Source organism: Lepidochelys olivacea (assembly GCF_965140295.1).
Source record: "Lepidochelys olivacea isolate rLepOli2 genome assembly, chromosome: 24".
Classification (NCBI taxonomy): Eukaryota; Metazoa; Chordata; order Testudines; family Cheloniidae; genus Lepidochelys; species Lepidochelys olivacea.
Genome location: NC_140434.1, coordinates 14,183,235 through 14,210,914, shown reverse-complemented (window position 1 = coordinate 14,210,914; position 27,680 = coordinate 14,183,235). Strand labels below are relative to the sequence as shown.

At 64.9% G+C, this 27,680-nt stretch overlaps 2 protein-coding genes across 5 annotated transcripts; both read left to right on the top strand.

The window, feature by feature from the left end:
* Nucleotides 1–1,135: 1,135 nt before the first annotated feature.
* FXYD1 (FXYD domain containing ion transport regulator 1) lies at nt 1,136–10,803 on the top strand. 4 transcript variants are annotated; one of them, XM_084613380.1, is made up of 8 exons: nt 1,136–1,231; nt 5,571–5,635; nt 7,207–7,239; nt 7,561–7,635; nt 8,165–8,201; nt 8,418–8,467; nt 9,593–9,631; nt 10,214–10,803. In XM_084613380.1, the coding sequence occupies exons 2-7, from the start codon at nt 5,578–5,580 to the stop codon at nt 9,613–9,615; spliced, it is 276 nt and encodes a 91-aa protein (XP_084469506.1). In that variant the 5' UTR covers nt 1,136–1,231; nt 5,571–5,577; the 3' UTR covers nt 9,616–9,631; nt 10,214–10,803. The 4 variants fall into 4 exon arrangements, with proteins under 4 accessions (XP_084469506.1, XP_084469508.1, XP_084469509.1 ...); XM_084613382.1 differs by having other exon boundaries at nt 1,144–1,231; nt 5,568–5,635; XM_084613383.1 differs by lacking the exon at nt 1,136–1,231 and adding an exon at nt 3,250–3,376 and having other exon boundaries at nt 5,568–5,635.
* Nucleotides 10,804–13,265: 2,462 nt separating this feature from the next.
* Nucleotides 13,266–26,440, top strand: LOC311512256 (sodium/potassium-transporting ATPase subunit gamma-like). The gene is made up of 6 exons (XM_084613388.1): nt 13,266–13,357; nt 21,762–21,794; nt 22,100–22,174; nt 23,994–24,027; nt 24,372–24,406; nt 25,825–26,440. The coding sequence occupies exons 1-6, from the start codon at nt 13,327–13,329 to the stop codon at nt 25,842–25,844; spliced, it is 228 nt and encodes a 75-aa protein (XP_084469514.1). The 5' UTR covers nt 13,266–13,326; the 3' UTR covers nt 25,845–26,440.
* The last annotated feature ends 1,240 nt before the right edge of the window (nt 26,441–27,680 follow it).

The following is a 27,680-nucleotide window of genomic DNA, read 5'->3' as shown; positions in this document are numbered from 1 at the left end:
ATACCCCGACACACTGACACAGTCACCCGGACAGCCACACTGACAGTCACCCCAAAACACAGCCACATTGATACCCTGACACACTGACACAGTCACCCCAACACACAGCGACACTGATACCCCGACACACTGACACAGTCACCTGGACAGCCACACTGACAGTCACCCCAACACACAGCCACACTGATACCCCGACACACTGACACAGTCACCTGGACAGCCACACTGACAGTCACCCCAACACACAGCCACATTGATACCCTGACACACTGACACAGTCACCCGGACAGCCACACTGACAGTCACCCCAACACACAGCCACACTGATACCCCGACACACTGACACAGTCACCCGGACAGCCACACTGACAGTCACCCCAACACACAGCCACACTGATACCCCGACATACTGACACAGTCACCCTGACAGCCACACTGACAGTCACCCCAACACACAGCCACACTGATACCCCGACACACTGACACAGTCACCCGGACAGCCACACTGACAGTCACCCCAACACACAGCCACACTGATACCCCGACACACTGACACAGTCACCCGGACAGCCACACTGACAGTCACCCCAACACACAGCCACACTGATACCCCGACACACTGACACAGTCACCCGGACAGCCACACTGACAGTCACCCCAACACACAGCCACACTGATACCCCGACACACTGACACAGTCACCCGGACAGCCACACTGACAGTCACCCCAACACACAGCCACACTGATACCCCGACACACTGACACAGTCACCCGGACAGCCACACTGACAGTCACCCCAACACACAGCCACATTGATACCCTGACACACTGACACAGTCACCCGGACAGCCACACGGATACTCCAACACACCAAGCCAAGTCCCTATAGCCAAGTCCCACACAGCCCCACCCACACACCATCACCCGCCACACAGCCACATGGACACACTGACACGGGGGCACCAACCCACGGACAGAACCACACCCGCCCTCCAGGGGGCTGCTTCGCCCCACCCCACCCAGATCCCGCCATGGGGGGGCAATTACGAAATTCTGCCTGAATTGACACCCCCCGCCCCCTTCCTCCAGACCCACCCCCACCCACTGCCGCGTCCCCTCCCCCATTCCCTCAGTCCCACCCCGCCCCCGCCCCTCTCCGGGCCGGGCGCTCCCCGCTGTCCGGTCCCGCACTCTGCGTTCGGCCGGGCTGACAGCTGCGAGGGGAGCGGGGTAAGGGGCGGCCGGGGGGCCCGGGGGAGACGCGGCAGGGGGAGGAGGGAAAGTCCTGTGGGGGGAAGGGGGCGGATCGGCTGAGATCTGGGCAACGGGAGAGGGGGTCTCTGCCCCCCAGGGAAGGGTCTAACCACGGGGGGGTCTAACCATGGGGGAAGGGTCTAACAGGGGTTCTGTGCCCCCCAGGGAGTGGGTTTTACCGGGAGGGGGGCGGGCTTAAAAAGTGGGCTCTGACCACAGGGGGTCTAACTAGGGGGTCTAACCCTGGGGAGGTCTAACAGGGGGGACACCGCCCTCCAGGAGGGGGGTTTAACCTGGGGGTTCTAACGGGGACGTGCACTGTCTGGGGGATCTGCCCCCAGGGAGGTGGGTCTAACCCCAAGGGGTCAAACAGGGGGGGTCTAACCCCGGGGAGGGGGATTTAACCGGGGGGGGTGTCTAACAGGGGGCTCTGCCCCCAGGGTGGAGGCTCTAACCACGGGGGGGGGGTCTAACCATGGGGAGGTCTAAAGGGGGCTTTAATGGGGGGTTGCCCCCCAAAGAGGAGGTCTAGCCATGGGGGGTTCTAACAGGGGGTCTCTGCCCCCCACGATGGGGTTTTAACCTGGGGGGGGCTTAAAAGGTGGGCTCTGCCCTCCAGGGAGGGGAGTCTAACTATGGAGGGGTCCAACTGGGGGGCTCTGACCCCAGGGAGAGGGGTCTAACCACAGGGGAGTCTAACAGGGGGGCTTTTCCCCCCAGGGAGGGGGGTCTAACCAAAGGGGGGGTCTAATGAGGGGGCTCTACCCCCCAGGAGGGGGCTTTAACCAGAGGGTTCTAACAGGGGGGCACTGCCTGGGGGATCTGCCCCCAGGGAAGTGGGTCTAATCCCAGGGATGTCTAACAGGGGGGCTCTGCCCCCCAGGAAGGGGGTCTAACCACAGGAGGTTCTAATAGGGGGATGTCTGACCCAGGGGAGGGTTGGGGTGATGACTGGGAAGGGAGGACGGGATATTTTGCAGGGGGAGAGGTTGGGGATGTACTAGCACCTTAGGGGAATGTTTGGGGTGCTCAGGTGGCCCCGACTCTGCCCCAGGGGCCCATCTGACAGGCCTGGTCCAGAGGCACTTGGGCCTGTAGGAGGGTCCATCCCCCACTGCAGTGGGAGGCAGCTCCCCCTCCTGGATCTCAGGGTCTCCCCGTAGCCAAGTCCATCCATGACACCAGCTCCCTCCCCACCAGGCCTGTGGTGCCTAGTGGCAGAGAGTTCCACAGGTCAATGGTGGGACAAATGGCCCCATGTCCTTGGGCCAAGAGACTGGTGCGGAGACCCTCATGGCCTGGCCTGTCCCACTGGCATGGCCCCCCAGCCCCTCCCCCAGTGCCTCCCTCGGGGCTTCTTGCCAGGTGGCAACCAACACCTGGTGACTTCTGTGTGGACAAGGGAGCAGTGGCGGGGGGGGGGAGGGAGGATTCAGGGAGAGGGATGGGGTGAAGGGGGTTGTGGGAGCAGTAATGGGGTAGGGATGAGGAGAAGGGGGAGGTATGTGGCACAAGGGTGAGGGGTCCCAATGCTGGGCCGGGGGACTGTCCTTCCCTCCCGAGCTGTGGGGGGACCCATGTCCCAGCTTGGCACAAAGCTGCCCATGCAGCTTGTGGGGGAGTTGGAGGTGGGATCTGGTCACCTTGGTGTCCCACTGGCCCCAGTACCCCTGCCCAGCTGAGATGTGAGCCGAGCTGTGGGTGCTGCATGCCAGGCCAGCTGAGTCAGGGGTATTTATACTCCAGTGCCGGGGCCCGGGTATATTTAGACACGCTGCCAGGGAGCGCGAAGACCCAACAATCCCAGCTGGGGCTAGAGGGGGTGTCTGGCAGCTCTCCTCAGAGAGGGGGCACAGACAGAGGGGCCCTACTTTAACCACTAGACCCCCTCCACTCCCAGAGCTGGGAGAGAACCCAGGAGTCCTGGATCCCAGCCCTCCCTTGCTAGTCACACCACACAGATCTGTTATCGAGAGCTCCCATCCTGTCCAGGGCTTGTCAGGCAGCCAACCCAGCCGAATTTAGCTGCCTTAATCTCTGCCCCTGAGCCAGTCCCCGCGGCCCACGATAACGCCCTGTCCTGCCCAGCCGCCAGCAAGAGGCCCAGGCCCGAACGCAGGGGTAGGTGCAGGGAGCTGTGGGTCAGGACGGAGGGGCACCGGCAGAGCTGTGGGAGGGGGCAGTCCAGGGCTGGGATACCAGGGACTGTGGGTCGGCACTGAGGGGCACTGGCAGAGCTGTGGGGGGGGGCAGTCCAGGGCTGGGATACCAGGGACTGTGGGTCGGGACGGAGGGGCACCGGCAGAGCTGTGGGGGGGGCAGTCCAGGGCTGGGATACCAGGGACTGTGGGGCGGGACGGAGGGGCACCGGCAGAGCTGTGGGGGGGCAGTCCAGGGCTGGGATACCAGGGACTGTGGGTCGGGACGGAGGGGCACCTGCAGAGCTGTGGGTGGGGATACCAGGGACTGTGGGTCGGGACGGAGGGGCACCGGCAGAGCTGTGGGAGGGGGCAGTCCAGGGCTGGGATACAGGAGGCTGTGGGTCGGGACGGAGGGGCACCGGCAGAGCTGTGGGAGGGGGCAGTCCAGGGCTGGGATACAGGAGGCTGTGGGTCGGGACGGAGGGGCACCGGCAGAGCTGTGGGTGGGGGGGGCAGTCCAGGGCTGGGATAGAAGATGTCTGGGTCAGGACTGAGGGGCACTGGTAGAGTTCTGTGGGAGCAGGACTGGGCTAGCAGGGGGCTGCGTGTTGGGAGTGAGGGGCACTCGGGGGGGTGGGGCAGGGCTAGGATAATAGGGGTGCAGGTCGGGAGTGAGGGGCCCTGGCAGAATGGGGGTGCTGCGGGGTCTGGGCAGAGGCAGGCCCCAGGGGTGCTGACGTGTAGTGGCTGTGGGGCATGCAGGCTGGAATGTTCTCTGCTCTGTGGGGAATGGCAGGAGGGGGGGCATCCAGCACTGGGGGGGGGGCAAGGCGTAACTCGGGGTTACGGGCGCCCAGGGTTACGGGCGCCCAGTGCCAGGGATTAGGCTGGCAAATGCAAATCCCCTGGGTTAACCCTTTATTGGCTGCAGACAAAGCAGGGACCGAGGGGGGTGGGTATTTACACACACCCCCGTATCTCAGAAGGGGGTCCTCTATCTGGGGGTTAGAGACTACAGAGATCCCCACTCCCCTTCCTACCATGTGTCACTGCTGGCAGGTTAGAGCAGGGGGCTGGGAGCCAGGACTCCTGGGTTCTCTCCTGGCTCTGGCAGGGGAGTGGGGTCTAATGGATGGAGCTGGGGGGGGCACTGATGCGAAGCTGCAGGCTGCACAGTGCTGGGCAGGGAGATGAGGAGGCGCCAGCTTCTCCCGCCCCCCAAGTGCAGAGGGAGCAGAACCCTGGGTGAGGCTGGTGGGACTCGGTGTCCAAAAGGCATGAGGCCAGCCCAGGGTCTTCTTGCCTGCCCCCTCCTCCCACCCTGGGGTCCCCTGGCTTGAGGGGGCGGGGCAGGGTTATCATCTGCAAACACTGCCCGGCAGGCTGGGGGGGGCGCAAGGTCACATCTCTATGGTAACAAACCTTTGGCCCCCAGCAGACCCACCAGGCAGGGGCCAGGTGTGAATGACCTGGCCCCACCCCCAACCCTGCCATGGACTGTACCCAGGCCATAGCCCCACCCCCCAGTACCTCCCATCCCACCCCAGCCCCCCAGACTCCCCCACCCCTGCCACAGCTCCACCCTGCCCCCAATATCTCCCATCCTGGCCCTGCCACGGCCCCACTCACCAGCCCTCTTTCTGCCCCCCTGTACCTCCCCCCCACTACCTTCTCACCCTGTCCCTGCCCCCACAACCCCCTACCTGTAACACAGCCCCATTCCTTCCCCCCAGTACCTCCCATCCTGCCCCCCAGTACACCCCCACCCCTGCCACAGCCCCACCCCCCCACTACCTTCCCACCCCATCCCTGACCCCCAGAACCCCCTACCAGTGCCACAGCCCCGTTCCTGCCCCCCACGACTTCTCACCCCATCCCTGCCCCCCAGAACCCCCTACCCGTGCCACAGCCCTGTTCCTGCCCCCCAGTACCTCCCATCCCAGCCCTGCCCCCCAGTAAATCCCCACCCGGGTCCCTCCCCACGCGCCATGACCTCACCGTACCCCCTCCGCCCCCATGGTCCACAGTCCCTCCCTTTGCTTCCCCCATCCCGTGCCCTGCCAGGGCCTCACCCTCCCATCTTGTCCCTCCCTGGCTTTTCCTGTTTCTGTGCTCCCCTCCCTTCTCCCCCATGGCGGGCGGCGCTGACCCTCTGTCCCTTGGTGTCTCAGCAGGACAGACATGGGGACGTGGATCCTGCTGCTGTTCTGCTGGGCCCTGCTGGGAGCAGCCAGTGCTGGTGAGTGCCGGGGGCAAGAGAACGCAGGGGAGCTCCCAGAACCCGGATCCCAGACCCAGGGCCTATGGTATGTCACCGGGAACAAGGGGCTGCCAAGCCTCCAGGATAGTCTGGGAGTCTCCAGGAATTAAAGACAATGTCATGTGATGAAACCTCCAGGAATTCATCCAACCAAAGTTGGCAACCCTAGGGGAGAGAACCCAGGAGTCCTGGCGCCTAGCCCCCTGCTCTAACCACTAGATCCCCCTCCCCTCGAGAAGAGCACCCAGGTTAGCTCCAGCCCCCCTCCAAGCGGTGCACCCGCACCCCTGGATCAGAGGTGCTGAACTAGGGTGCTGGGGTGTGGCCACACCCCAGCTTGCAGTGGTTTCCCAGGTTTGTAGTTTGGGTCGGGGTCCAGCCCCACCACTGTCCCTGCCCAATCTGTCACTGGGCAGGGCCAGGGCTTTTGTGCACCAACCAACTCGCAGCTTGGAGGGAGCCCAAACTGCAGAGATTCAAAAAGCTCCATCTACCCACTCAGCTGCGGGGGGACAGGGGAAACCGCCAGTGTGGGGAGCACAGCCTGGGGGAGCCAGCAGCGGCATGAGCGGGCGGGGGGTGGAGGAATCCCAGCAGCAGGGAAGGGGACAGCGGGGTGAGTGGGGAGGGGACGGGGAGGAGTCCCAGCAGCAGGGAAGGGGGCAGCGGGGCGAGTGGGGATGGGAGGAGCCAAAGCGGGGGACGGGGGGGACTCCCAGCAGCAGGAAAGGGGGCAGTGAGGTGAGCGAGGAGGAGGAATCCCAGCACAGGGGAGGGGACAGTGGGGGGCAGGTATCCCAGGAGCGGGGCAGGAGGCAGTGGGGTGGGAGGAGGGTGGAATCCCAGCAGCAGGAGGAGGGGGGGAACTAATCCCAGCAGTGGAGAGTGGCTTGGGGAGGTCTAATGGTTTCAGCAGTGAACTAGGACTCAGGACCTCTCGGTTCTAATCCCAGCTCTGCCCCAGACACCCTGTGGGACCCTGGCACCCATTCCCTGCCCTCTGGGCCAGCCAGTCCCCCACCCGGGGCTGGATGGGAGTCAGTGCCCCCTGAAGGGCCCCAGCCCCCCTTCACCAGCCAGGCAGGCCCCAGGAGGTGAGGCGACTAGGGCTCCAGTGGCTCAGCATGTCAGGGCAGATGCTCAGGGCGATGCCAAAGGGGCTCCCTGGTCAGCCGGGGGGCCCCCAGCAAGCAGTCGCTGGGCAAGTGAAGAGTTTGTCCATCTGCCTAGTGCTGGCCACAGCTTTTGGGGGCAGGGTGTCTTTTACACCCCTCAGAAATGTAGCTACTCTGAGGGAAGTTTTCAGTCTAGACCAGCCCTAGGGGCCAGGACTCCTGGGTTCTGTCCCCAGCTCTGGGAGGGGAGTGGGATCAGGACTCCTGGGTTCTTTCTTTGGCACTAGGAGGGTAGTGGTGCCTAAGGGTTAGAGCAGGGGGTGGGGGGGACAGACTGGAGGCCAGAGGGGTTAGAGTGCACTCCATGTCTCCGTAGCATCTCTGAATCCCAGGACAGAGATCCTTAACGCCTCTCTCTCTCTCTCTCTCTCTCAGAGTCTCCCAAGGAGCACGACCCCTTTAACTACGGTGAGCTGGGGGGTCTCAGGGCGGGTGGCTGCTGAGCGGGGCCTCTGACCAGGGGCTGGCAGCTGCTGGGAGGGGGGTGGAGGGTGTCTGTGGTGCACAGATTAGATTTCTCTTCGGTGCCAGCTGCAGCCACTAGGGGGCGGCAGCACTGCAGGGGTCAGTGCATGTCCGCACCAGCGCACACACCTGCAGACCAGGGCCCAGCCCCTCCAGCAGGGGGCGGCAGGGACACACAAACGCACGTGTACAATGGCTGTGTATCGGTGTCTCTCTCTGGGGGGGGCAGGTCCCCTCTCCCCCTGAGCCCGTCTCTCCCCCCAGACTATCAGTCCCTGAGAATTGGAGGCCTCATCTTCGCGGTCATCCTCTTTCTGCTGGGAATCCTCATCATCCTCAGTGAGTAACCAGCGCCCCCTAGAGGGGAAAGGCCCCATGTCCTGTTCCCTGCCCAGCCAGTCCCCTGCCCTGAGGCTGGATCAGGGCCAATGCTCCCTAGAGGGGAAGGCCCCATGTCCCATCCCCTTGAGCCAGTCAGTTGCTCAGCCAGAGAGGAGGGGGAGTTTTTGGGTGGCTGGTTCCTCTGGGTGCTGCTTCTGGGGCTGGTTGGACACCAGGTCCCTTCAGCCCCATAAATCTCACCCAGAGCTTTGGCTCCATCTGTATCTGCTGGGGGGGGGGAGGGGGTGTGATGGCTAACCCCCACAGTTCCCCCAGTCTGCTTTCATTAACCCCTCGCTGCTCAGCCTGCTGCTACTCAGCACCCCCCCAAGCCACCAAACCCCACTCCCCTCCTGGAGCCAGGATAGAACCCAGGAGTCCTGGCTCCCAGCCCCCCCGCAGCTCCCTGTCCTGCCCCGCCCTGTCCTGGCCTGCCCTGCCACGCCATCTCGCTGCCAGGGGGTATTTACTGTTTTATCTTTTCTAGGTCGACGCTGCCGTTGTAAATTTAACCAGCAACAAAGGTAAATACCCCACTGCCCACCGCTCACAACGCACCCTAGGGCTGGGACCGGAGGGGGCTGCAGGTCAGGAGTGAGGGGCTCCGGCAGAGCTGTGGGGGAGGGGAGCCCATTGCTGGGATAATGGGGGCTGCGGGTTGGGAGTGAAGGACATGGGTGGGTGGGGGCTGGGGGGCTGCTGAGAGTACAGGGACCCATGTAATGCTGCTGTCCCCCCAGGACTGGTGAACCAGACGAGGAGGAAGGGACTCTCCGAAGCTCCATTCGCCGTAAGTACCAGGCATCCTGCAGCCTCGGATTAACACATGGGCCTACAGAGGAGGGGCGTGCAGGGGTTGGGAGCGCAGGGGGCACAGGGCTGGGAGTTGGGAGTGTGGGGGGCACAGGGCCAGGGTGGGGGTTGGGAGCGTGGGGGGCACAGGGCAGAGGGTGGGAGTGCAGGAGGGGAGTGCAGGGGTTGGAAGCGCGGTGGGCACAGGGCTGGGAGTTGGGGGCGTGTGGGGCAGAGGGTGGGGGTGCAGGAGGGGAGTGCAGGGGTTGGAAGCGCGGTGGGCACAGGGCTGGGAGTTGGGGGCGTGTGGGGCACAGGGCAGAGGGTGGGGGTGCAGGAGGGGAGTGCAGGGGTTGGAAGCGCGGTGGGCATAGGGCTGGGAGTTGGGAGTGTGTGGGGCACAGGGCAGAGGGTGGGGGTGCAGGAGGGGAGTGCAGGGGTGGGGAGGCCGGGGGGCACAGGCCCGAGGTGAGGGGTGCGGGGGGATCAGGGCTTGGGTGGGGGTTGGGGGCACGGAGGGCACAGTGCAGCACAGAGTAAGGGGGGCAATACACCATATACACCATGCCTCTTACTTCTTCGCTGCTGGTGTTGTCTTTGGAGCCAGCAGCCGCTGCTCTCCGGCCACCTGGCCAGTGCTTAACTTTGTGCTGGGGCTGAGCCCGGCACCTCGTTCAATACAAATTAAGCGCTGGGAGGAGGCAGCAGGGCCCTGGGGAGTGGAGAGACCATGGGGGCCATGGGCAATGTGGGGGGCAACATGCTCACAGGGGACAGGGGCACCATTTTCCCTAAGGCCAGCCCTGCCTGGCTCCAGCTTCTGGCCTGGCCTGGCCTGGCCTGACCAGGGCGCGGGGCCTCGGGGGTGGGGGCCCATGGTGACAGGGAGGCAGTGTGGGGGGCCCAAAAGTTCTTTGTGCCAAGGGTCCTAATAAATCTTAATCCACTTCTGCCTCCCCTCCCGCCCTTGGTGACCCTGTGTGACACATGCTGGGGGAGGGCATGGCCAGGATGCTGGGGTCCTCTCCCCACCCCCGCAGGGCTGGTCTATCAAGGATCTGACCCCAGTTCCCGCAGGCAGAACCCCGCCCTGGGCACCTGACTCCTTGACTCTTTTCTACAGGTTTGTCCACCCGGATGAGATAGGCGGGCCCAGAGGCTGGTGAGTGGGGAGGCAGGGGGAAGGGATGGGACATGGGGCCCTTTCCCCCAGGGGAACATGAGCAGTGCTCAGTTTGTGCCAGGGCTGAGCCCTTGGCGTCTCCGGGCTGGGCCGTCAAGCCACCTCCGGGCTTGCTGCATTAGTTAGAAGTGCTAAAAAATTGCTGGGGCCCCGGGCACCTCTTTCACTACAAATGAAACACTGGGCGCTGGCTCTGGCCCCAGGGTGGGGGACTGGCTGGCTCAGGGAGGTGGGGAATGGGGCATGGGGGTTTCCCCTCCGGGGGCTGCCGGCTGCTATGAGTTCTGTGGATCTGCATTCCTACTGTGGCAGTCATCCACATTACATAGAGACCAAGACTCCTGGGTTCTAGCCCCAGCTCTGGGAGGAGAGTGGGGTCTGGAGGGTTAGAGCAGGGGGGACTGGGAGCCAGGACTCTGGGGTTCTATCCCTGGCTAGGGGAGTGGGGTCTAGGGGGCTGGAGCAGGGGGGCTGGGAGCCGGGACTCCTGGGTTCTCCCTTGGGTGGGGCAGTGTTGCTCATTGTCCATACATAATCCCTTCCCGTTTGCTCTTTGTGCAGGTCTCCCCAAGGCGCAGAACTCTCCCTGGATATGAAGAGTGACTCCCTCTTCCCCCGCCCCATGCTGAATAGTCGTAGCACTTAGCCTAGACCAGGCCCCCCAAGCTCTGATTGCAGCCCGCAGAATCTGAGCCAGCCAGCAGGGGGCAATAGGGACACACACACGCGGCAGGTCTCATTCCCTCCAACAGGGGGCGGCCGAGACACACACACAGCGCAGGTCTTGTCCCCTCCAGCAGGGGGCAGCAGGGACACACAGAGCAGGGCCTGTCCCCAGCAGCAGGGGAACACCCCCACATTCTAGGGGTGCTGCCCTCGTGGGCTCTGGGCAGTGGTGCCAAGAGCCCTGTGTGTGAGGGGTGCAGGGAGGGGTGACCGTGGGGGGCGGCAGTCGGGGTCCCTGTTGAAGCGTCCGTCATGGGACTGTGGTGGGAACAGGTGGCTCCAACCTCTGGGTCAGGGCTGATCCCCTCCAGCAGGGGGCAGCAGGAACCCCCCCAGCCTCTGCAAGTGTCCCTGTGTCCAGCCGGGGGCGCTGTCCGTAGTCGCTGGCCGGAGATGGCTTCCCAATAAACGCTACCTGCCCCCTCCATCTGCCTCCTGGCACTTACTGCCTGGGGCGGGAGCCACTGTGTGTCAGCACTGAACCCCCACCCCCGCTGCCAAGCTTGCCCCCCCAGCTCTGCCAGTTCCCCTCACTCGCAGCCTGCTGCCCTCTCAGCCCTGGGCTCCCCCCCCAGCTCTGCTGGTTCCCCTCACTCCTGACCCGACCCGCAGCCCCTCTCTCTCCTCCCTGGCTCCCGGTCGCCAGTGCATGGTCTGTGATCGCGGACAGGCCATTCCAAGGGCGCCGTGGGGCAGGGGCTGGGCCAGCTAGAGAAGCTGCCCCAAGAGTCGTGCGCTGGGAGCAGGTCCTGTCCCAATCACCGGCTCGGGTGTGGTGGGATCCCGGCCCGTGGCTGAGCGGGTGCTTTCTGCATGTGTGTGTAGGGGGCGGGCCTGATCCCTGGGAGGTGCATGAGCAGACAGAAAGCAGGTTTGATCCCCTCCAGCAGGGGGCAGCAGGACGCGCGCACGCATGTTTGTCAGGTCACAGCTCTCACGCTGCTAGTCCTTGACCCAGCAGAGGGGTCCGTGTGCCCCAGGCCCTGGCGCTGCCCTGTGACCCCCCCAGCCCGAACCCCCATCCCCCAATGCACGAGGACTGTCTCCCTCCTGCTGGCCAGTATCCCCTTGAGATTTTACCCTCAATCCCCCAGAGCTCTTGGCCCAGCCCTGCCCAGGCTGGACAGCCACAGGGCTCTCTGGATTAGGCTGAAATGAATGCAGATATACAAATGAGCCCAGGTAGTGATTTGCATAATTTTATATCTCCCTCCCCCCCACCCCCCCGTAGCCTTCACCTAGTTTGGCCCTTCAACTCCTGTGGCTGGTGGATCTGGAAACCGCCAAAGGCCCTTTCCCACTTGGTGCCTCAGTTTCCCCTCCCCCACTGTGGCGGTTTAAACTGGGTGCTGTGGGGCAGGGACTGTCTCAGGGCATGTCTCCACTAGCCAGGTTAAAGCGCGGTGTCGTTAACGTGGCTGTGTAGTCGTGGCACCAGCGCGGGGGAAAAAGCCCCCCCATGAGGGGAGCAGCTCCCCGCGCTGGGGCTCTTCCTATGCTGCTGCTTTCACACCCCTGAGTAAGGAAGTTGCAGCACTATTAAAATGGCAGCATAGACCAGGCCTCACTGTGGGTCTGTGCAGTGGGTCGGGGGGGGGGGTGGGTCTGCACACAAAAGAAGGCAACTTCTATGATGAACATGCTTTTCTGTGGGAGGGGGTGTCTGCATCTTTGACTGCTCCCAGCACTGTGAGAGGTGGGGCACCTAACCCAGGTTGGTGGGCACGTGGGGCGGCTCTGGGAGGGTGGGGCAGGGGAGTATGTGGGGTTGGTGGCTGCATCTCCACGCTGGACTAGCGATCTTGCTGTGGCATTATGTGTGGCTGTTCCCCAGCCACCCTGCCCCAGAGGTGGCTGCATCTCAGTGCCAGGTGAGCTGTCCCTCTATGATGTTATGTGCTGCTGTTCCCCGGCTGTCCTGCCCCAGAGGTGGCTGCATCTCAGTGCCGAGTGAGCTGTCCCTCTATGGTGTTATGTGTGGCTGTTCCCTGGCTGCCCTGCCCCAGAAGTGGCTGCATCTCAGTGCCAAGTGAGCTGTCCCTCTATGGTGTTATGTGTGGCTGTTCCCCAGCTGCCCTGCCCCAGAGGTGGCTGCATCTCAGTGCCAAGTGAGCTGTCCCTCTATGGTGTTATGTGTGGCTGTTCCCTGGCTGCCCTGCCCCAGAAGTGGCTGCATCTCAGTGCCAAGTGAGCTGTCCCTCTATGGTATTATGTGCGGCTGTTCCCTGGCTGCCTTGCCCCAGAAGTGGCTGCATCTCAGTGCCAAGTGAGCTGTCCCTCTATGGTGTTATGTGTGGCTGTTCCCTGGCTGCCCTGCCCCAGAAGTGGCTGCATCTCAGTGCCAAGTGAGCTGTCCCTCTATGGTATTATGTGCGGCTGTTCCCTGGCTGTCCTGCCCCAGAGGTGGCTGCATCTCAGTGCCAAGTGAGCTGTCCCTCTATGGTATTATGTGCGGCTGTTCCCTGGCTGTCCTGCCCCAGGGGTGGCTACATCTCAGTGCCAAGTGAGCTGTTCCTCTATGGTGTTATGTGTGGCTGTTCCCTGGTTGTCCTGCCCCAGAGATGGCTGCATCTCAGTGCCAAGTGAGCTGTCCCTCTATGGTGTTATGTGTGGCTGTTCCCCAGCTGCCCCACCCTAGAGGTGGCTGCATCTCAGGGCCTGGAGAGCCACCCTGTAGGTAACCCTGGGGAAGCCCTGTGGAGAGTCGAGGTAGCTGCAGGTGACAGGAGTGGGGGGAGCACGGCAGGGCCGGCTGGAGAGGTTGCCCCCTCCCCAGCCAGGCAGCTCCCCCCGCCCCCCACCCCGAGCCCAGCCGCGTCTGACTCCCATTGGCCGCCGCCCTCCTCCATGCGCAGCGGAAAAAAAAAAAAAAAACCGCTTCCCGCCCGCTCCCTCCCTCGGCCGCTGCCGCATTCGCTCCTGCGACGGGAGAGAGCCGCGGCTGCAGCATGGCCACCCCCACCGAGGCACCTAGGCACGGTGAGCCCCTCCCCGGCCACCCGCACCAGGGGGCCTGAATCCCACGGTGCCCAGATCCTCCCTCTGCCCGCGGTGCCCGACTCCCCTCTGCCCGCGGTGCCCGATTCCCCTGCGCCCGCGGTGCCCGACTCCCCTCTGCCCACGGTGCCCAACTCCCCTGCGCCCGCGGTGCCCGATTCCCCTCTGCCCACAGTGCCCAACTCCCCTCTGCCCACGGTGCCCGACTCCCCTGCGCCCACGGTGCCCGATTCCCCTCTGCCCACGGTGCCCAACTCCCCTCTGCCCGCAGTGCCTGATTCCCCTCTGCCCACGGTGCCCAACTCCCCTGCGTCCGCAGTGCCCGACTCCCCTCTGCCCGCAGTGCCTGATTCCCCTCTGCCCACGGTGCCCAACTCCCCTGCGTCCGCAGTGCCCGACTCCCCTCTGCCCACGGTGCCCGACTCCCCTCTGCCCACGGTGCCCGATTCCCCTGCGCTCGCAGTGCCCGACTCCCCTCTGCCCGCGGTGCCCAATTCCCCTGCGCCCGCGGTGCCCAACTCCCCCTGCTCCTATGGTACCTGATTCCCCTCTGCCCACAGTGCCTCATTCCCCTGTGCCCAGGGTGCCCTGTTCCCCTCTGCTCAAAGTGCCCAATTACCCCTGCACCCATGGTGCCCAACTCCTCCTGCTCCCATGGTGCCTGATTCCCCCTGCTCCCACAGTGCCCGAATCCGCTGCATCCACAAAGCCCGAATCCCCCCTTCATCCCTGAAGCCAGAACTGCAGGACCGCTACGCCCATGCAGCCCGAGTCCCTGGCATTGCAGCCCTCTGCCTGCCCCCTGCTCCCGCTGCACCACCCAACCCCTGGCATCCCACCCCCCTCTCCCTGAAGAGCCACCCCACTCCTCCACATCAGACTCACCCCCCAATGTCCAGAGTGCCGGGCTGCTGCCCAAGGTCCCCTCCCCCCCATCCTCACCATGCCAGCTCCCTGCCTGGGCACATGGCTCTGCCCCAAGGGGCTGATGGACAGAGGGAAGGTGTGTGCGGGGGGAGGAGGGATGGATTCAGGGCTGGATGTAGGGAAGGATAGAGGGATGGATTCAGGGCTGGTTGGAGGGATGGATTCAGGGCTGGATGGAGGGATGGATACAGGGCTGGTCGGAGGGAGGGATGGAGGGATGGATACAGGGTTGGATGGAGGGATAGATTCAGGGGTGGAGGGAGGAATGGATGGAGGGATGGATACAGGGCTGGATGGAGGGAGGGATAGAGGGGTGGATACGGGATTGGGTGGAGGGATGGATGGATACAGGGCTGGCTGGCTGGAGGCATGGATTCAGGGCTGGATGGAGAGAGGGATGGAGGGATGGATTCAGGGATGGAGGGAGGAATGGATGGAGGGATGATACAAGGCTGGCTGGCTGGAGGGATGGATTCAGGGCTGGATGGATGGAGGGATGGATTCAGGGCTGGATGTAGGGAAGGATAGAGGGATGGATTCAGGGCTGGTCGAAGAGAGGGATGGAGGGATGGATACAGGGCTGGATGGATGGAGGATAGAGGGATGGATACAGGGTTGGATGGAGGGATGGATTCAGGGGTGGTGGGAGGAATGGATGGAGGGATGGATACAGGGCTGGACAGAGGGAGGGATGGATACAGGGCTGGATGGAGGGAGGGATAGAGGGATAGATACAGGGCTGGATGGAGGGATTGATGGATACAAGGCTGGATGGATGGAGGCATGAATTCAGGGCTGGATGTAGGGAAGGATAGAGGGATGGATTCAGGGCTGGTCGAAGAGAGGGATGGAGGGATGGATACAGGGCTGGATGGATGGAGGATAGAGGGATGGATACAGGGTTGGATGGAGGGATGGATTCAGGGGTGGCGGGAGGAATGGATGGAGGGATGGATACAGGGCTGGACAGAGGGAGGGATGGATACAGGGCTGGATGGAGGGAGGGATAGAGGGATAGATACAGGGCTGGATGGAGGGATTGATGGATACAAGGCTGGATGGATGGAGGCATGAATTCAGGGCTGGATGGAGGGAGGGGTGGAGGGATGGATACAGGGCTGGACGGAGGGATGGATGGAGGGATGGATACAGGGCTGGATGGAGGGAAGGATAGAGGGATGGATACAGGGTTGGATGGAGGGATGGATGGATACAGGGCTGGATGGATGGAGGCATGGATTCAGGGCTGGATGGAGACAGGGATGGAGGGATGGATTCAGGGATGGAGGGAGGAATGGATGGAGGGATGGATACAAGGCTGGCTGGCTGGAGGGATGGATTCAGGGCTGGATGGATGGAGGGATGGATTCAGGGCTGGATGGATGGAGGGATGGATACAGGGCAGGACGGAGGGAGGGATGGAGGGATGGATTCAGGGCTGGCTGGCTCCGGGAGACTCACAGCTCCAGACATAGCTGGGAAGCAGCTGCCACACACAGGAAGTGAGAGGGGCTGCAGATCAGCTTCGGGGAGCGCGGCAGGGGGGTGGTGTCTGGGGGGAGCAGGGAGCTGTGGGGAGGGGGGAGTCAGGGGGGGCCTGGGGAGCAGGGAGCTCTGGGGCAGGGGGGGCCTGGGGGAGCAGGGAGCTGTGGGGAAGGGGGCAGTTGGGGGGGCCTGGGGGAGCAGGGAGCTGTGGGGTGGGGTGGGGGGGACCTGGGGGAGGAGGGAGCCGTGGGGCTACGACTCCCGGCTCCCCTTTACCAGAGGCTGCGGGAGTGACTGGGATGGGAACTGGGAGCCCTCGTGCAGTGTGTGTGTCTGGTACAGTATGTGTGTGGTGCGTGTGTGTCCCATGTGTACGCAGAGCAGTGTGTTTTGAGGCATAAGGGTGTGTTGTGTTAGTGTATGTGGTGCGAATGTGTGTGAGGTGAAGTGTGGGTGTGTTGTGTCAGTGTATACGGTGTAAGGTTGTGTGGGGAAGTGCCCTCTGTCTGTCCCTTTCCCCTGCAGGGCCCATGGAGTTGCTGCAGATAGGGTGGGCTGTGTGTGTGGGCGTGGGCGTGGGCACAGCGTGTTCAGGGTGTAACTGGGTGTGGGGTGGGTTCCCATCGTACAGCACAGAGCCTTCCTCAGGCTGCAATGGTGTGTGATTGTCGGGCTGTGGAAGAATCTCTCGCTACCCCATGTCCTTTGTGGGTGTGGGGCTGTGTGTGCATGCGTGTGTCGGCACACGCTGTGGGATGTTTGTGGGGCTCGGCGTCGGGTTGCGAGGGCCTGACAATTTGTACGTGTGTGTGAATTTTTGCAAGGGTATGGTAGTGTGTGTGCTGGGTCACAATGAGTGTGGCCAAGTGAAGCTGTGGTTGTGTGTATGTTTGGGGGTGTATCGGGTTGTGAGGGGGTGAGGGTGTAAGTGCTGTAGTCTGTGTGTGTGAGGCTGCCTAGGGGCAGCAGTGTGCCTGACTCCAAGGGACTGGCTTTTAGGTGTTGTCTGGCGGTGCAGTGTGCCTGTCCGCCCCCCGGCCCCTCGGCAGGTGTGCAGTGGGCTGTTGTGTTGGGGTTGTGTGCGCGTGGTGGGGTGTTGTGCAAGGGGGGGTACGCATGCTGAAGGGGTTTTGTGGGCTGTGTCGCACGGGGTGTTGTGTGGTGTGCGTGTGCACTGTGGTGTGTAGCCACTCTCCCCGGTGGGTGTGGGATCGAGCGAATGGGGGGGGGCAGTGGGGTGTGTACTGCGAGTGTGCGCTGGGTGTCTGGGGGGGGCAGCGGGTGCCTACGGGGTTTGTGTGTCTTGGGGCCGGGCTCTGGCATGGGGAGCTCGTGCTGGCTGGGCTGTGGCTCTGCGGCTGGCTGCGCTGCCAAGGATCCCCCCCCCCCCCCCCCGGTCAGCACAGGGATTCGGGAGCTGTCTGCGTCCGGCTCTGTACGTGTGTGCTCTATGCCGCGGGGGTGTTCCACTCTGTGCAGTGTGTGTGTCTTAGGGATGTAAATAGCGTTTAAAAAGTGAACCATTTCCATGAGTAAAATGATTGTTTAAACGGTTAACTGATTAAAAGGAGAGGGGCTGAGGTCAGGTTCAGCCGGCCGGTGTGGCAGGGGCTGGGGTCGGCTGGCTGGCTGGTGTGGAGCTGCTGGAGTCGGCGGGCCGGTTGTCTGGCATGGGGCTGCGGGGGTCCGTGGGCCAGTTGGTTGGCGTGGGGCTGCGGGGGTCGGCGGGCTGGTTGGTTGGCGTGGGGCTGCGGGGGTCGGCGGGCCGCTTGGTGGGTGTGGGGCTGCCGGGGTCGGTGGGCCGCTTGGTGGGTGTGGGGCTGCCGGGGTCGGCGGGCCGGTTGGTTGGCGTGGGGCTGCGGGGGTCGGTGGGCTGGTTGGTTGGCGTGGGGCTGCGGGGGTCGGCGGGCCGCTTGGTGGGTGTGGGGCTGCCGGGGTCGGTGGGCCGCTTGGTGGGTGTGGGGCTGTCGGGGTCGGCGGGCCGGTTGGTTGGCGTGGGGCTGCGGGGGTCGGTGGGCTGGTTGGTTGGCGTGGGGCTGTGGGGGTCGGCGGGCCGGTTGGTTGGCGTGGGGCTCCAGGGGTCGGTGGGCTGGTTGGTTGGCGTGGGGCTCCAGGGATCCGTGGGCCGGTTGGTTGGCGTGGGGCTGCGGGGGTCGGTGGGCCGGTTGGTTGGCGTGGGGCTGCGGGGGTCCGTGGGCCAGTTGGTTGGTGTGGGGCTGCCGGGGTCGGTGGGCTGGTTGGCCGGCATGGGGCTGCTGAGGTCGGCGGGCCGGTTGGTTGGCGTGGGGCTCCAGGGGTCGGTGGGCCAGTTGGTTGGCGTGGGGCTCCAGGGGTCGGTGGGCCGGTTGGTTGGCGTGGGGCTGCGGGGGTCGGTGGGCTGGTTGGTTGGCGTGGGGCTGCGGGGGTCCGTGGGCTGGTTGGTTGGCGTGGGGCTGCGGGGGTCGGTGGGCTGGTTGGTTGGCGTGGGGCTGCGGGGGTTGGCGGGCCGGTTGGTTGGTGTGGGGCTCCAGGGGTCGGTGGGCCAGTTGGTTGGCGTGGGGCTCCAGGGGTCGGTGGGCCGGTTGGTTGGCGTGGGGCTGCGGGGGTCGGTGGGCTGGTTGGTTGGCGTGGGGCTGCGGGGGTCCGTGGGCTGGTTGGTTGGCGTGGGGCTGCGGGGGTTGGCGGGCCGGTTGGTTGGCGTGGGGCTCCAGGGGTCGGTGGGCCGGTTGGTTGGCGTGGGGCTGCGGGGGTCGGTGGGCCGGTTGGTTGGCGTGGGGCTCCAGGGGTCGGTGGGCCGGTTGGTTGGCGTGGGGCTGCGGGGGTCGGTGGGCCGGTTGGTTGGCGTGGGGCTGCAGGGGTCGGTGGGCCGGTTGGTTGGCCAGCCCAGGGGTTAATGATGGTTAAGGCGGGTTAACCTGTTAACATTTTACACCCCTAGTGTGTGTGTCCATTCTGTGCAGTGTGTTGTCTGTGCAGGGGGTGTGTGTGTGTGCAGTGTGTTGTGTGCCGTGTGTGTTACTCCCAGCGTAGCCGTGCTCCTTGAGCTCTGTGTGCTTTGAATCTGGTGGGCAGTTCAAATAAACAGTGCAGCTCTAATGCAGCTATCGTGTTGATTACACACACACACACACACACACATTCAGACTGCCCCACAACAGCATCAACCCTGCACTCACACACGCTGCACACCCTCACCCTGACCCCACCAGCCTCTCCAGCCTCTCCAGCCTCTCCCACTCACCCCCTCCAGTTGGGCACTGAGAAGCCAGCGCAGCACTCTGAGTGTTGTGTGTGTGTCTGTGCAAGCTGTGTGTGTGTGTGTGTGTGTGTAGCAGCTGAGCAGCACAGGGCTCTGTGGGCATCTACACTGTTGTCACTAGGCTTCAGGATTAACACCCTCTTGAGATGAACAGAAGAGTCCATCCCTCTCCCAGCAATGGGTGTAGGCTCTCGGCAGACTCAGGCAGCATTGCTGGATCAGTTGTACTGGGGGGCAGCTCCCCACGTCTCCCAGCAACGGGCGAGAGCTCTGGCAGCATCTGGGCTGAGGGAGCTCGCCTGGCGGCTGACCTGCCCTGGGCGAGAGCATGGCTGGTTTGCTTGCAGAGCCCCCCAGCTGCTGAGTCTGCAGGGAGCAGGGCGGGGGCTCCGCGGGGGGCGCTGTGATGCAGAGGGCTCAGCGGGGGGCACTGTGCTGTGGGGGTAGGGAGTCAGCAGGGGGCGCTGTGATGCAGGGAGCAGGGTGGGGGCTCTGCGGGGGCGCTGTGATGCAGGGAGCAGGGGGCTCAGCGGGGGGCACTGTTCTGTGGGGGTAGGGAGTCAGCAGGGAGCAGGGCGGAGGCTCAGCGGGGGGCGCTGTGATGCAGGGAGCAGGGGGCTCAGCGGGGGGCACTGTTCTGTGGGGGTAGGGAGTCAGCAGGGGGCGCTGCGATGCAGGGAGCAGGGCGGGGGCTCAGCACGGGGCGCTGTGAGGCAGGGAGCAGGGCGGGGGCTCAGCGGGGGGCGCTGTGCTGTGGGGGTAGGGAGTCAGCAGGGGGCGCTGTGATGCAGGGAGCAGGGTGGGGGCTCTGCGGGGGTGCTGTGATGCAGGGAGCAGGGGGCTCAGCGGGGGGCACTGTTCTGTGGGGGTAGGGAGTCAGCAGGGAGCAGGGCGGAGGCTCAGCGGGGGGCGCTGTGATGCAGGGAGCAGGGGGCTCAGCGGGGGGCACTGTTCTGTGGGGGTAGGGAGTCAGCAGGGGGCGCTGCGATGCAGGGAGCAGGGCGGGGGCTCAGCACGGGGCGCTGTGAGGCAGGGAGCAGGGTGGGGGCTCAGCGGGGGGCGCTGTGCTGTGGGGGTAGGGAGTCAGCAGAGGGCGCTGTGATGCAGAGAGCAGGGCGGGGGCTCTATGGGGGGTGCTGTGATGCAGGGAGCAGGGTGGGGGCTCAGCGGGGGGAGCTGTGATGCAGGGAGCAGGGCGGGGGCTCAGTGGGGGGCGCTGTGATGCAGGGAGCAGGGGGCTCAGCGGGGGGCGCTGTGCTGTGGGGGTAGGGAGTCAGCAGGGAGCAGGGCGGGGGCTCACCGGGGGGGGGCTGTGATGCAGGGATGCTCCCCCCTCACAGTCAGTGCTGACCTCATGGATCTAGGGTTGAGGTGGACATGGGGAGAGTCAACCAATGGCCAGACGATGGGGGTAGGGAAAGAGACCCAGAGGTGGGGTGGGGAGTGGGGCTCAGTAGAGGCGGCCCAGAGTTGGGGGGCAGGGCTCAGAGCCTCCCAGGGGTGGGTAGAGTCATGGCCAGTCTTTGTCTTACACCCATCCTGAGGTTGAGCCCTAATATTGGGGGGGTGGACGTGCTCTCTGCCCCCCCCGGTTGCTAGGACACAGCCCATGCAGGGGTGGGGGGACCAGGAGGGCAGAGTGGGTGCATGTTGGGGGGCACTCCCTGCCGGTCTCCATCTGTCTGTCTATGCCCAGCCCTTGATTCCCTGGCCAGGTGCCAGAGCCGGGAACCTCCCCAGGTACCCCCAAGCGGATCCCTCTGCCGGGACCCAGGGCTAGGAGAGCAGGGGGCTGCCGGTCACTGGCAGGGCCGTGCCAGGGCTGGTTTCCGCAGGTGGTGGCTGGGTGCCAGGTCCCCGGTTCCCTCCCTGCTGCCCCCCCACCCCGCCCTGGCAGCCAGCTGAGGATGCAGACTCCTGATGTGCTTGTTTCCATGGCAACCCCCCATGGCCTGCATTGGGGTTTGCATTATTCATCCTGCAGGGCCACCCCAACAGACAGCGCTGCAGGGAATGGGGCGGGGAGGGGGCTCAGTGGGGGGCGCTGTGCTGTGGGGGGCAGGGCAGGGGGCTCGCTGGGGGCGCTGGGCTGCAGGGAGCAGGGCGGGGGCTCAGTAGGGGGTGCTGTGCTGTGGGGACCAGGGCAGGCGGCTCGCTGGGGGCGCTGTGCTGCAAGGAGTGGGGCGGAGACTCAGTGGGGGGCACTGTGCTGTGGGGAGCAGGACAGGGGGCTCGCTGGGGGCGCTGGGCTGCAGGGAGCGAGACGGGGGCTCAGTAGGGGGCGCTGTGCTGTGGGGAGCAGGGCAGGGGGCTCGCTGGGGGCGCTGGGCTGCAGGGAGTGGGACAGGGGCTCAGTGGGGGGTGCTGTGCTGTGGGGAGCAGGGCAGGGGGCTCGCTGGGGGTGCTGGGCTGCTGACCTGTCCTGGATTCTTGATGACTTCACTCAGTGCAAGACGTTTTCGCCAAGGCTGGGGGAGGCGGATGCGAACCAGGGTGGGAGCTCTGGCCCGGGTTAATGGCTTTGCCAGGGGTTTCCTCTGCCCTGCAGCAATGATCCTGCTGCTGCGAATGACATGGGAGTCTCTGTCCCTCCCTATCTCAAACTCCCGTGCGGTGTTATGTGTAGCTGTTCCCCAGCTGCCCCACCCCAGAGGTGGCTGCATCTCAGGGCTGGGTGAGCCCTCTCTGGGGCTGGGGTAGCTCAGGGGTTCGTCTCTCTCTCTCTTCTCTCTCCAGATGGCCACGGACACCGGGATCCCTTCTCCTACGGTGAGTGGGGCCACCCGTGTGGTTGCCCCGTGGGCTGATGTTTCTGTGCTGCTGGGAGGGGGCTGGAGTTGTCCCCGTTTGCAGCTCCACATGTCTGGCCCCCAGTTTGGGGGGCACTGCCTAGCAGGGATCCTCCGTGGCGTCCCCTGGCCCAGCTCACATCTGGGGTGTCTGCTGGAACATGGGGCCTCACTAGAGCTGGTGGGAGCTGGGGGGGCAGGGGGTAGTGGGCTGGGGCAGGGGGCTGTGGGGCTGGGGCGAGCGGCTGTGGGGTTGTCTGTCTCTGACCCCTCCTCTCCTCCCAGACTATGACACCCTGCGCGTGGTCGGCCTTGTCCTGGCCATTGTCATGTTCGTGGTGGGCATCCTGACAGCGCTGAGTGAGTGATCCTCCGTCTGGCCCCTCAGCCCCCCCAAACTCCCCTGGATGGCCCCGTAACACCCCATAACCCCTCAGCAGGTCCTAGAACCCTTCTGAACCCCTAGCTGGCCCCCCAACCCCCTCAGGAGGGCCCCCAACCCCCCAAACTTCCCCGAACACCCCATAACCCCCCAACCCCCACAGCAGGCTCCTAAAGCCCCCCAAACTCCCCTGGCCAGCCCCATAATGTCCCTAACCCGTCCCAGCTGGCCCCATAACCCCTCGAACCACCCAGCAGGCCCCCCAAACTCCCCCAGCTGGCCCCTGAACTCCCTGAACCCCCCAGAAGCCCCCTGAGCCCCCCAAACAATCCAGCAGGCCCCAGAACCCACCTGAACCCCCCAGCAGGTCCCTCAAACCCCAAACTCTCCCACCCGGCCCCATAACCCCCTGAAACTCCAACAGCTGGCCCCTGAAACCACCAGCAGGCCCCTGAAACCACCAGCAGGCCCCGAACTCCCCAAACTCCCCCGGCTGGCCCCCAACCCCTCCCAAACCCCACAGCAGGCCCCCCAACCCCAAAAACTCCCCCAGCCATCCCCATATCCCCCCAAACTCCCCTGGCTGGCTCCCAAACCGCCTCAAACCTCCCAGCAGACCCCCAACACCCAAGTCCCCTGTCTGGCCACTAAACTCCAGCCATCCGCCACCCCCGAATCCTGCCGGCCAGCCCTGCAAACCCCTGAACCCCAACCCCACAACTGGCCCCACAACCCCCCTGAATTCCCCCAGCTGACCCCCTTCCTCCTGGCCAGCCCTCAACCCCGAACCCCATCCCCCAGCTGGCCCCCCAAGCCCCTGAGCTCCCGGCTGGCTCCTATCCCCCGCAAGCCAACCCTCCACCCCCGAACTCCCCTGGCCAGGCCCCCAACCCTCCCAAGAGCCCTGGCTTGCCCCTAAAACCCTCAGCCAAACCCAAATCCCACACCCCGCCGGTCGGCCAGCCGGCCAGCCCCCAGCCCTCTGCCCCCAAACTCCCCCGGCTGGACCCTTAGCCCCTCTAACCTCTGGCCGCCCCCTCAAACCATCCCTGAACACCAACCCCCACCCCGGCCAGCCCCTCAAACTCCCCATAACACTGAAACCCCCCAGCTGGCCACTTGAACCCCCAAAATATGGAAACCCCACCCTGGCCTGCCTGCCAACCCTGCCCCTGAGCTTCCCGGCCAGCCTCTAAACCCCCCAGCCAGCCCTCCACTCTGAATCCCAGTGTCCGGCTCCACAGCCCCCGCGACTCTTGAACCCCCCAGCCAGCCCCCCATCCCCCTGGCCAGTTTCCCACCCCCAAACTCCCCTGGCTGGTCCCCCAACCCCCCAAACCCCTGGCCAGCCCCTAACCCCACCCCCAAACTTCACTGGCTGCCCCCTGAACCCCCTCGGCCAGCGCCCCAATCCCCCATGAACCCTGAACCCCCTCAGCTGGCCCTAAACCCCCTGGCCAGTTCCCTGCCCTCTGAACCCCTCTGATCGGCCTCCTAAACCTCCCAGAACCCCCGCCCCCGGCCGGGCCCTTGCACCCCAAACTCCCTGGCTGGCTCCCCAAACTCCCAAAGCTGGCCCCTCAGCCAGCCGCCTGTACCCCAAACCTCCCTGGTCAGGCCCCCTGTGCCCCAGAGCCACCCCCCAGCCAGCCCCTTACCTGCCCCCCTGAACTTCACCCTATCCCACACAACTACTCCCTCCACCCCTTCCCCTTTGGTCTCCTGCCCCATCATCTGCCCCCAAATCCCTCCTGCCCCCAGCTGCCCCCCCTCACTCTCTCTCTCTCTTCCCTGCAGGTAAGAAATTCAAATGTAAAAAGTCCGACTCCAGGTAGGTGCTGCACCCCCCCCCCCGCTATAACTGCTCCCCTTGCTCCCCGGCCCCCTTGGCAGCCCCCCACTGCCTCCTGCTCTAACTACTCCCAGGGGCAGCTCTCCACATTGTAACTGCCCCCCTTTGACCACGGGGCAGCTCCCCACATTGTAATTGCCCCCGGCCCCCTGGAGAAGACCCCCACTGCCCCCAGGGGCAGCTCCCCCACTCTAACTGCCTCCCAACCCCGTGGGGCAGACCCCCACTTCCCCCCACTCTAGCTGCCCCCCACAGTCCCACCAGCTCTCCTTGACCTCCCCCCCCAACAATTTACCTGTCTCCCCTTTTGTGTCCCCCCTCAGCCTGCCGGAGGCCAGGCAACCAGGAAAGACCCCAAGTAAGTGAAGGTCGGGGGTCTGTATGGGGGTGGGGGGTGTCCCTGCTGCCCCCCGCTGGCTGGCATCAGACTGTCCTGTAGAGGAAGGGGTTTTCCCTCTGTTGGGGGGGCCGGGGGGTCAGGTGAGGCTCCCCCTCCAGATGCTGCTTTGTCTCCATTGGAGAAGGATGTTGCCAGGGCTGTGGGGGCACCATGGTAACGCCATGGCAACGCCCTCCTGCGGCTGCTTCCCAGCTGGGGCTGGAGGTGAGGAGGAAGCTCCTGGACACTGGGGTCCCCTCAGGCCCTGATCTCCCCTGTCCCTCTCTCACTCCTCCCCCTCCCCCGTCTCTCACTCCTCCCCCTCCCCCGCCTCTCACTCCTCCCCCTCCCCCCGTCTCTCACTCCTCCCCCTCCCCCGTCTCTCACTCCTCCCCCTCCCCCCGCCTCTCACTCCTCCCCCTCCCCCGCCTCTCACTCCTCCCCCTCCCCCCGCCTCTCACTCCCCCCCCTCCCCCGTCTCTCACTCCCCCCCCTCCCCCGTCTCTCACTCCTCCCCCTCCCCCGCCTCTCACTCCTCCCCCTCCCCCCGTCTCTCACTCCTCCCCCTCCCCCCGCCTCTCACTCCTCCCCCTCCCCCCGTCTCTCACTCCTCCCCCTCCCCCGTCTCTCACTCCTCCCCCTCCCCCCGTCTCTCACTCCTCCCCCTCACCCCCGCCTCTCACTCCCCCCCCTCCCCCGTCTCTCACTCCTCCCCCTCCCCCGTCTCTCACTCCTCCCCCTCCCCCGTCTCTCACTCCTCCCCCTCCCCCGCCTCTCACTCCTCCCCCTCCCCCCGTCTCTCACTCCTCCCCCTCCCCCGTCTCTCACTCCTCCCCCTCCCCCGTCTCTCACTCCTCCCCCTCCCCCCGCCTCTCACTCCTCCCCCTCCCCCCGTCTCTCACTCCTCCCCCTCCCCCCGTCTCTCACTCCTCCCCCTCCCCCCGCCTCTCACTCCTCCCCCTCCCCCCGTCTCTCACTCCTCCCCCTCCCCCGCCTCTCACTCCTCCCCCTCCCCCCGCCTCTCACTCCTCCCCCTCCCCCCGTCTCTCACTCCTCCCCCTCCCCCCGCCTCTCACTCCTCCCCCTCCCCCCGTCTCTCACTCCTCCCCCTCCCCCGCCTCTCACTCCTCCCCCTCCCCCCGCCTCTCACTCCTCCCCCTCCCCCCGCCTCTCACTCCTCCCCTCCCCCCGTCTCTCACTCCTCCCCTCCCCCCGTTTCACTCCTCCCCCTCCCCCCGTCTCTCACTCCTCCCCCTCCCCCGTCTCTCACTCCTCCCCCTTCCCCCGTTTCTCACTCCTCCCCCTCCCCCGCCTCTCACTCCTCCCCCTCCCCCCGTCTCTCACTCCTCCCCCTCCCCCCGCCTCTCACTCCTCCCCCTCCCCCGTCTCTCTTGCAGCTCCAGCAGGCAGCGCGTAGGCCTGGTGACTGGAATGTAGCGCCCCCCTCTGGCTGGGGGGTGCAGCCCCTGCAGCCCCCCTCCTCGCCCAGGACAGCTCCAAGCCCTCGGCTCCAGCGCCCGGCGACATCCGTGGGGGCAGGGAAGGGGAACCCCGTTATCTGAGCCTCTGTCTTTTAGAACCTCTGCCTCCAATTGGTTGGCGAGCCCATTGCATGCTGGGAGCAGGCACCATATGCAGGGAGGGGGGGTCTCTTAGCCTCACTTGCCCCCCCCCCCATCTTGACCCATTGGGTCCCCTTCACTTCCTGTCCCCCCCAGCACATGTGACTCTCATGCCATTACTGCTTTGCTTACGGCACCCCCCTCCCTGCTGCATTGGGCGGGTGCTCCATGTGGGGGGACGGCCACACACCACCAAAACATCCCGCCAGGCCCAGACACAGGCCTCACCTGGGCCCTGGGCCCTGGGCCAGCAGCTGGATGCTGACAGGGTGCTGCTTTCATGATGTGTTTTCAGCTGCCCCCAGGGGGCGCCACCCTGTGGCTGCCCCCCACACCCCCAAGCACGGGGCAGAGCAGACCCAGCGCTCAATAAACATGGGGTTGTTTCTTACTTTGTTATTCCGACTTTGTTATTCACCTCCATCGCCAATGCCCCTCACTCCCAACTTGCAGCCCCCTGCTAGCCCAGCCCTGGGCTCCCCCCACCCCCAGGTCTGCTGGTGCCCCTCACTCATGACTCCCATCCAGTGTAGTACTACAAGGCCAGTGCCGAGGTGAGGGGGAATCCCCAGAAGCCATCCGCGGTACAGGGTTTATGACACACGCAGCAGGACTGATCCCTTCCAGCAGAGGGCAGCAGGAAAACACACACATATGAGACGGTGCAGTTCTCTTTCTCATCTTTTCCACTGTGTGGGGTACTCTTATCCTGGGGCAGCCTGTCTTCCACATGATGCCCACTCCCTGTGCTAGGTGCTGTATTTTCATCCTCCACATCTTGGTTCCATGTGTTCAGGACCATGCAAAGAAAGAATTGAGAAAGAACAGTGCAGCCACCTCTAGGGCGGGGCAGCCTGGGAACAGTCACACGTAACGTTGCACGGGGATGTCTTGCCTGGGGCTGAAGTGCAGTCACCCATGGGCGGCGGGTGAATCCTCCATTGGGGAGGCTAGCCCCCTGCCCCTTCCAGCCCCCCTCACCCACCAGAGCCAGAGGAATCCCAAGCCCCCCACCGCAGCACGAGGAGCCCCGTTCTGCCCCTGCCAGCTTCGGGGGAGAGGTGGAGTGAGGGCGGAAAGAGGAGCAGCATGGGCAGGGCTATGGGGGAAGAGCGGGATGTGGGAGTGGAGCTTCGGGCCGAGTGTGGGCTGGGCCGCGGCCTGGGTGCCCTTTCGCAGCAGCGCTCCAAATGTGGCAGGCCGGCGGCATGCCTCCAGAGGGAGGTGAGCCGCATCCTGTTGGGGGAAGCTTAGCCTCCCCTGGCCTATTATACCCACCACCCATGCAGCCACCTCTGGGGTGGGGCAGCGGAGGAACAGCCGCACATAACACCACATGGGGATGGCTTGCCCGGGCGCTGAGATGCAGCCACCTCTGGCTGGGGACCAGCTGCACATAACGCCGCATGTGGACGGCTCACCTGGAGCACACTGTGGAGAACAGTGGCATTGCTCTCCAAGGCCATTCTTCAGGAGTTGAGCCGTTAGGTCTCAAGAGGGATCCACGGCTAAACACAGGTTTCTGGGATGTGTGTGTGGGGAGGGGGCGGGGGGGCGGCAGCTGGAGTCCCCAGCACTGACCGGGACTGTGAGGGGCGAATCTTCAGGGGGACCAAGCTGAGGACCTGCCC

What these genes read in the sequence shown, in the direction of transcription:
- LOC311512256 (XM_084613388.1), top strand. Translation starts at nt 13,327, where the DNA reads ATGGCCACCCCCACCGAGGCACCTAGGCACG. An exon ending in CCGGGATCCCTTCTCCTACG is followed by an intron (nt 21,795 to 22,099) that starts GTGAGTGGGGCC and finishes CTCTCCTCCCAG; the next exon opens with ACTATGACACCCTGCGCGTG. An exon ending in GGGCATCCTGACAGCGCTGA is followed by an intron (nt 22,175 to 23,993) that starts GTGAGTGATCCT and finishes TCTTCCCTGCAG; the next exon opens with GTAAGAAATTCAAATGTAAA.
- FXYD1 (XM_084613380.1), top strand. Translation starts at nt 5,578, where the DNA reads ATGGGGACGTGGATCCTGCTGCTGTTCTGCTGGGCCCTGCTGGGAGCA. An exon ending in GCTGGGAGCAGCCAGTGCTG is followed by an intron (nt 5,636 to 7,206) that starts GTGAGTGCCGGG and finishes TCTCTCTCTCAG; the next exon opens with AGTCTCCCAAGGAGCACGAC. An exon ending in GGGAATCCTCATCATCCTCA is followed by an intron (nt 7,636 to 8,164) that starts GTGAGTAACCAG and finishes TATCTTTTCTAG; the next exon opens with GTCGACGCTGCCGTTGTAAA.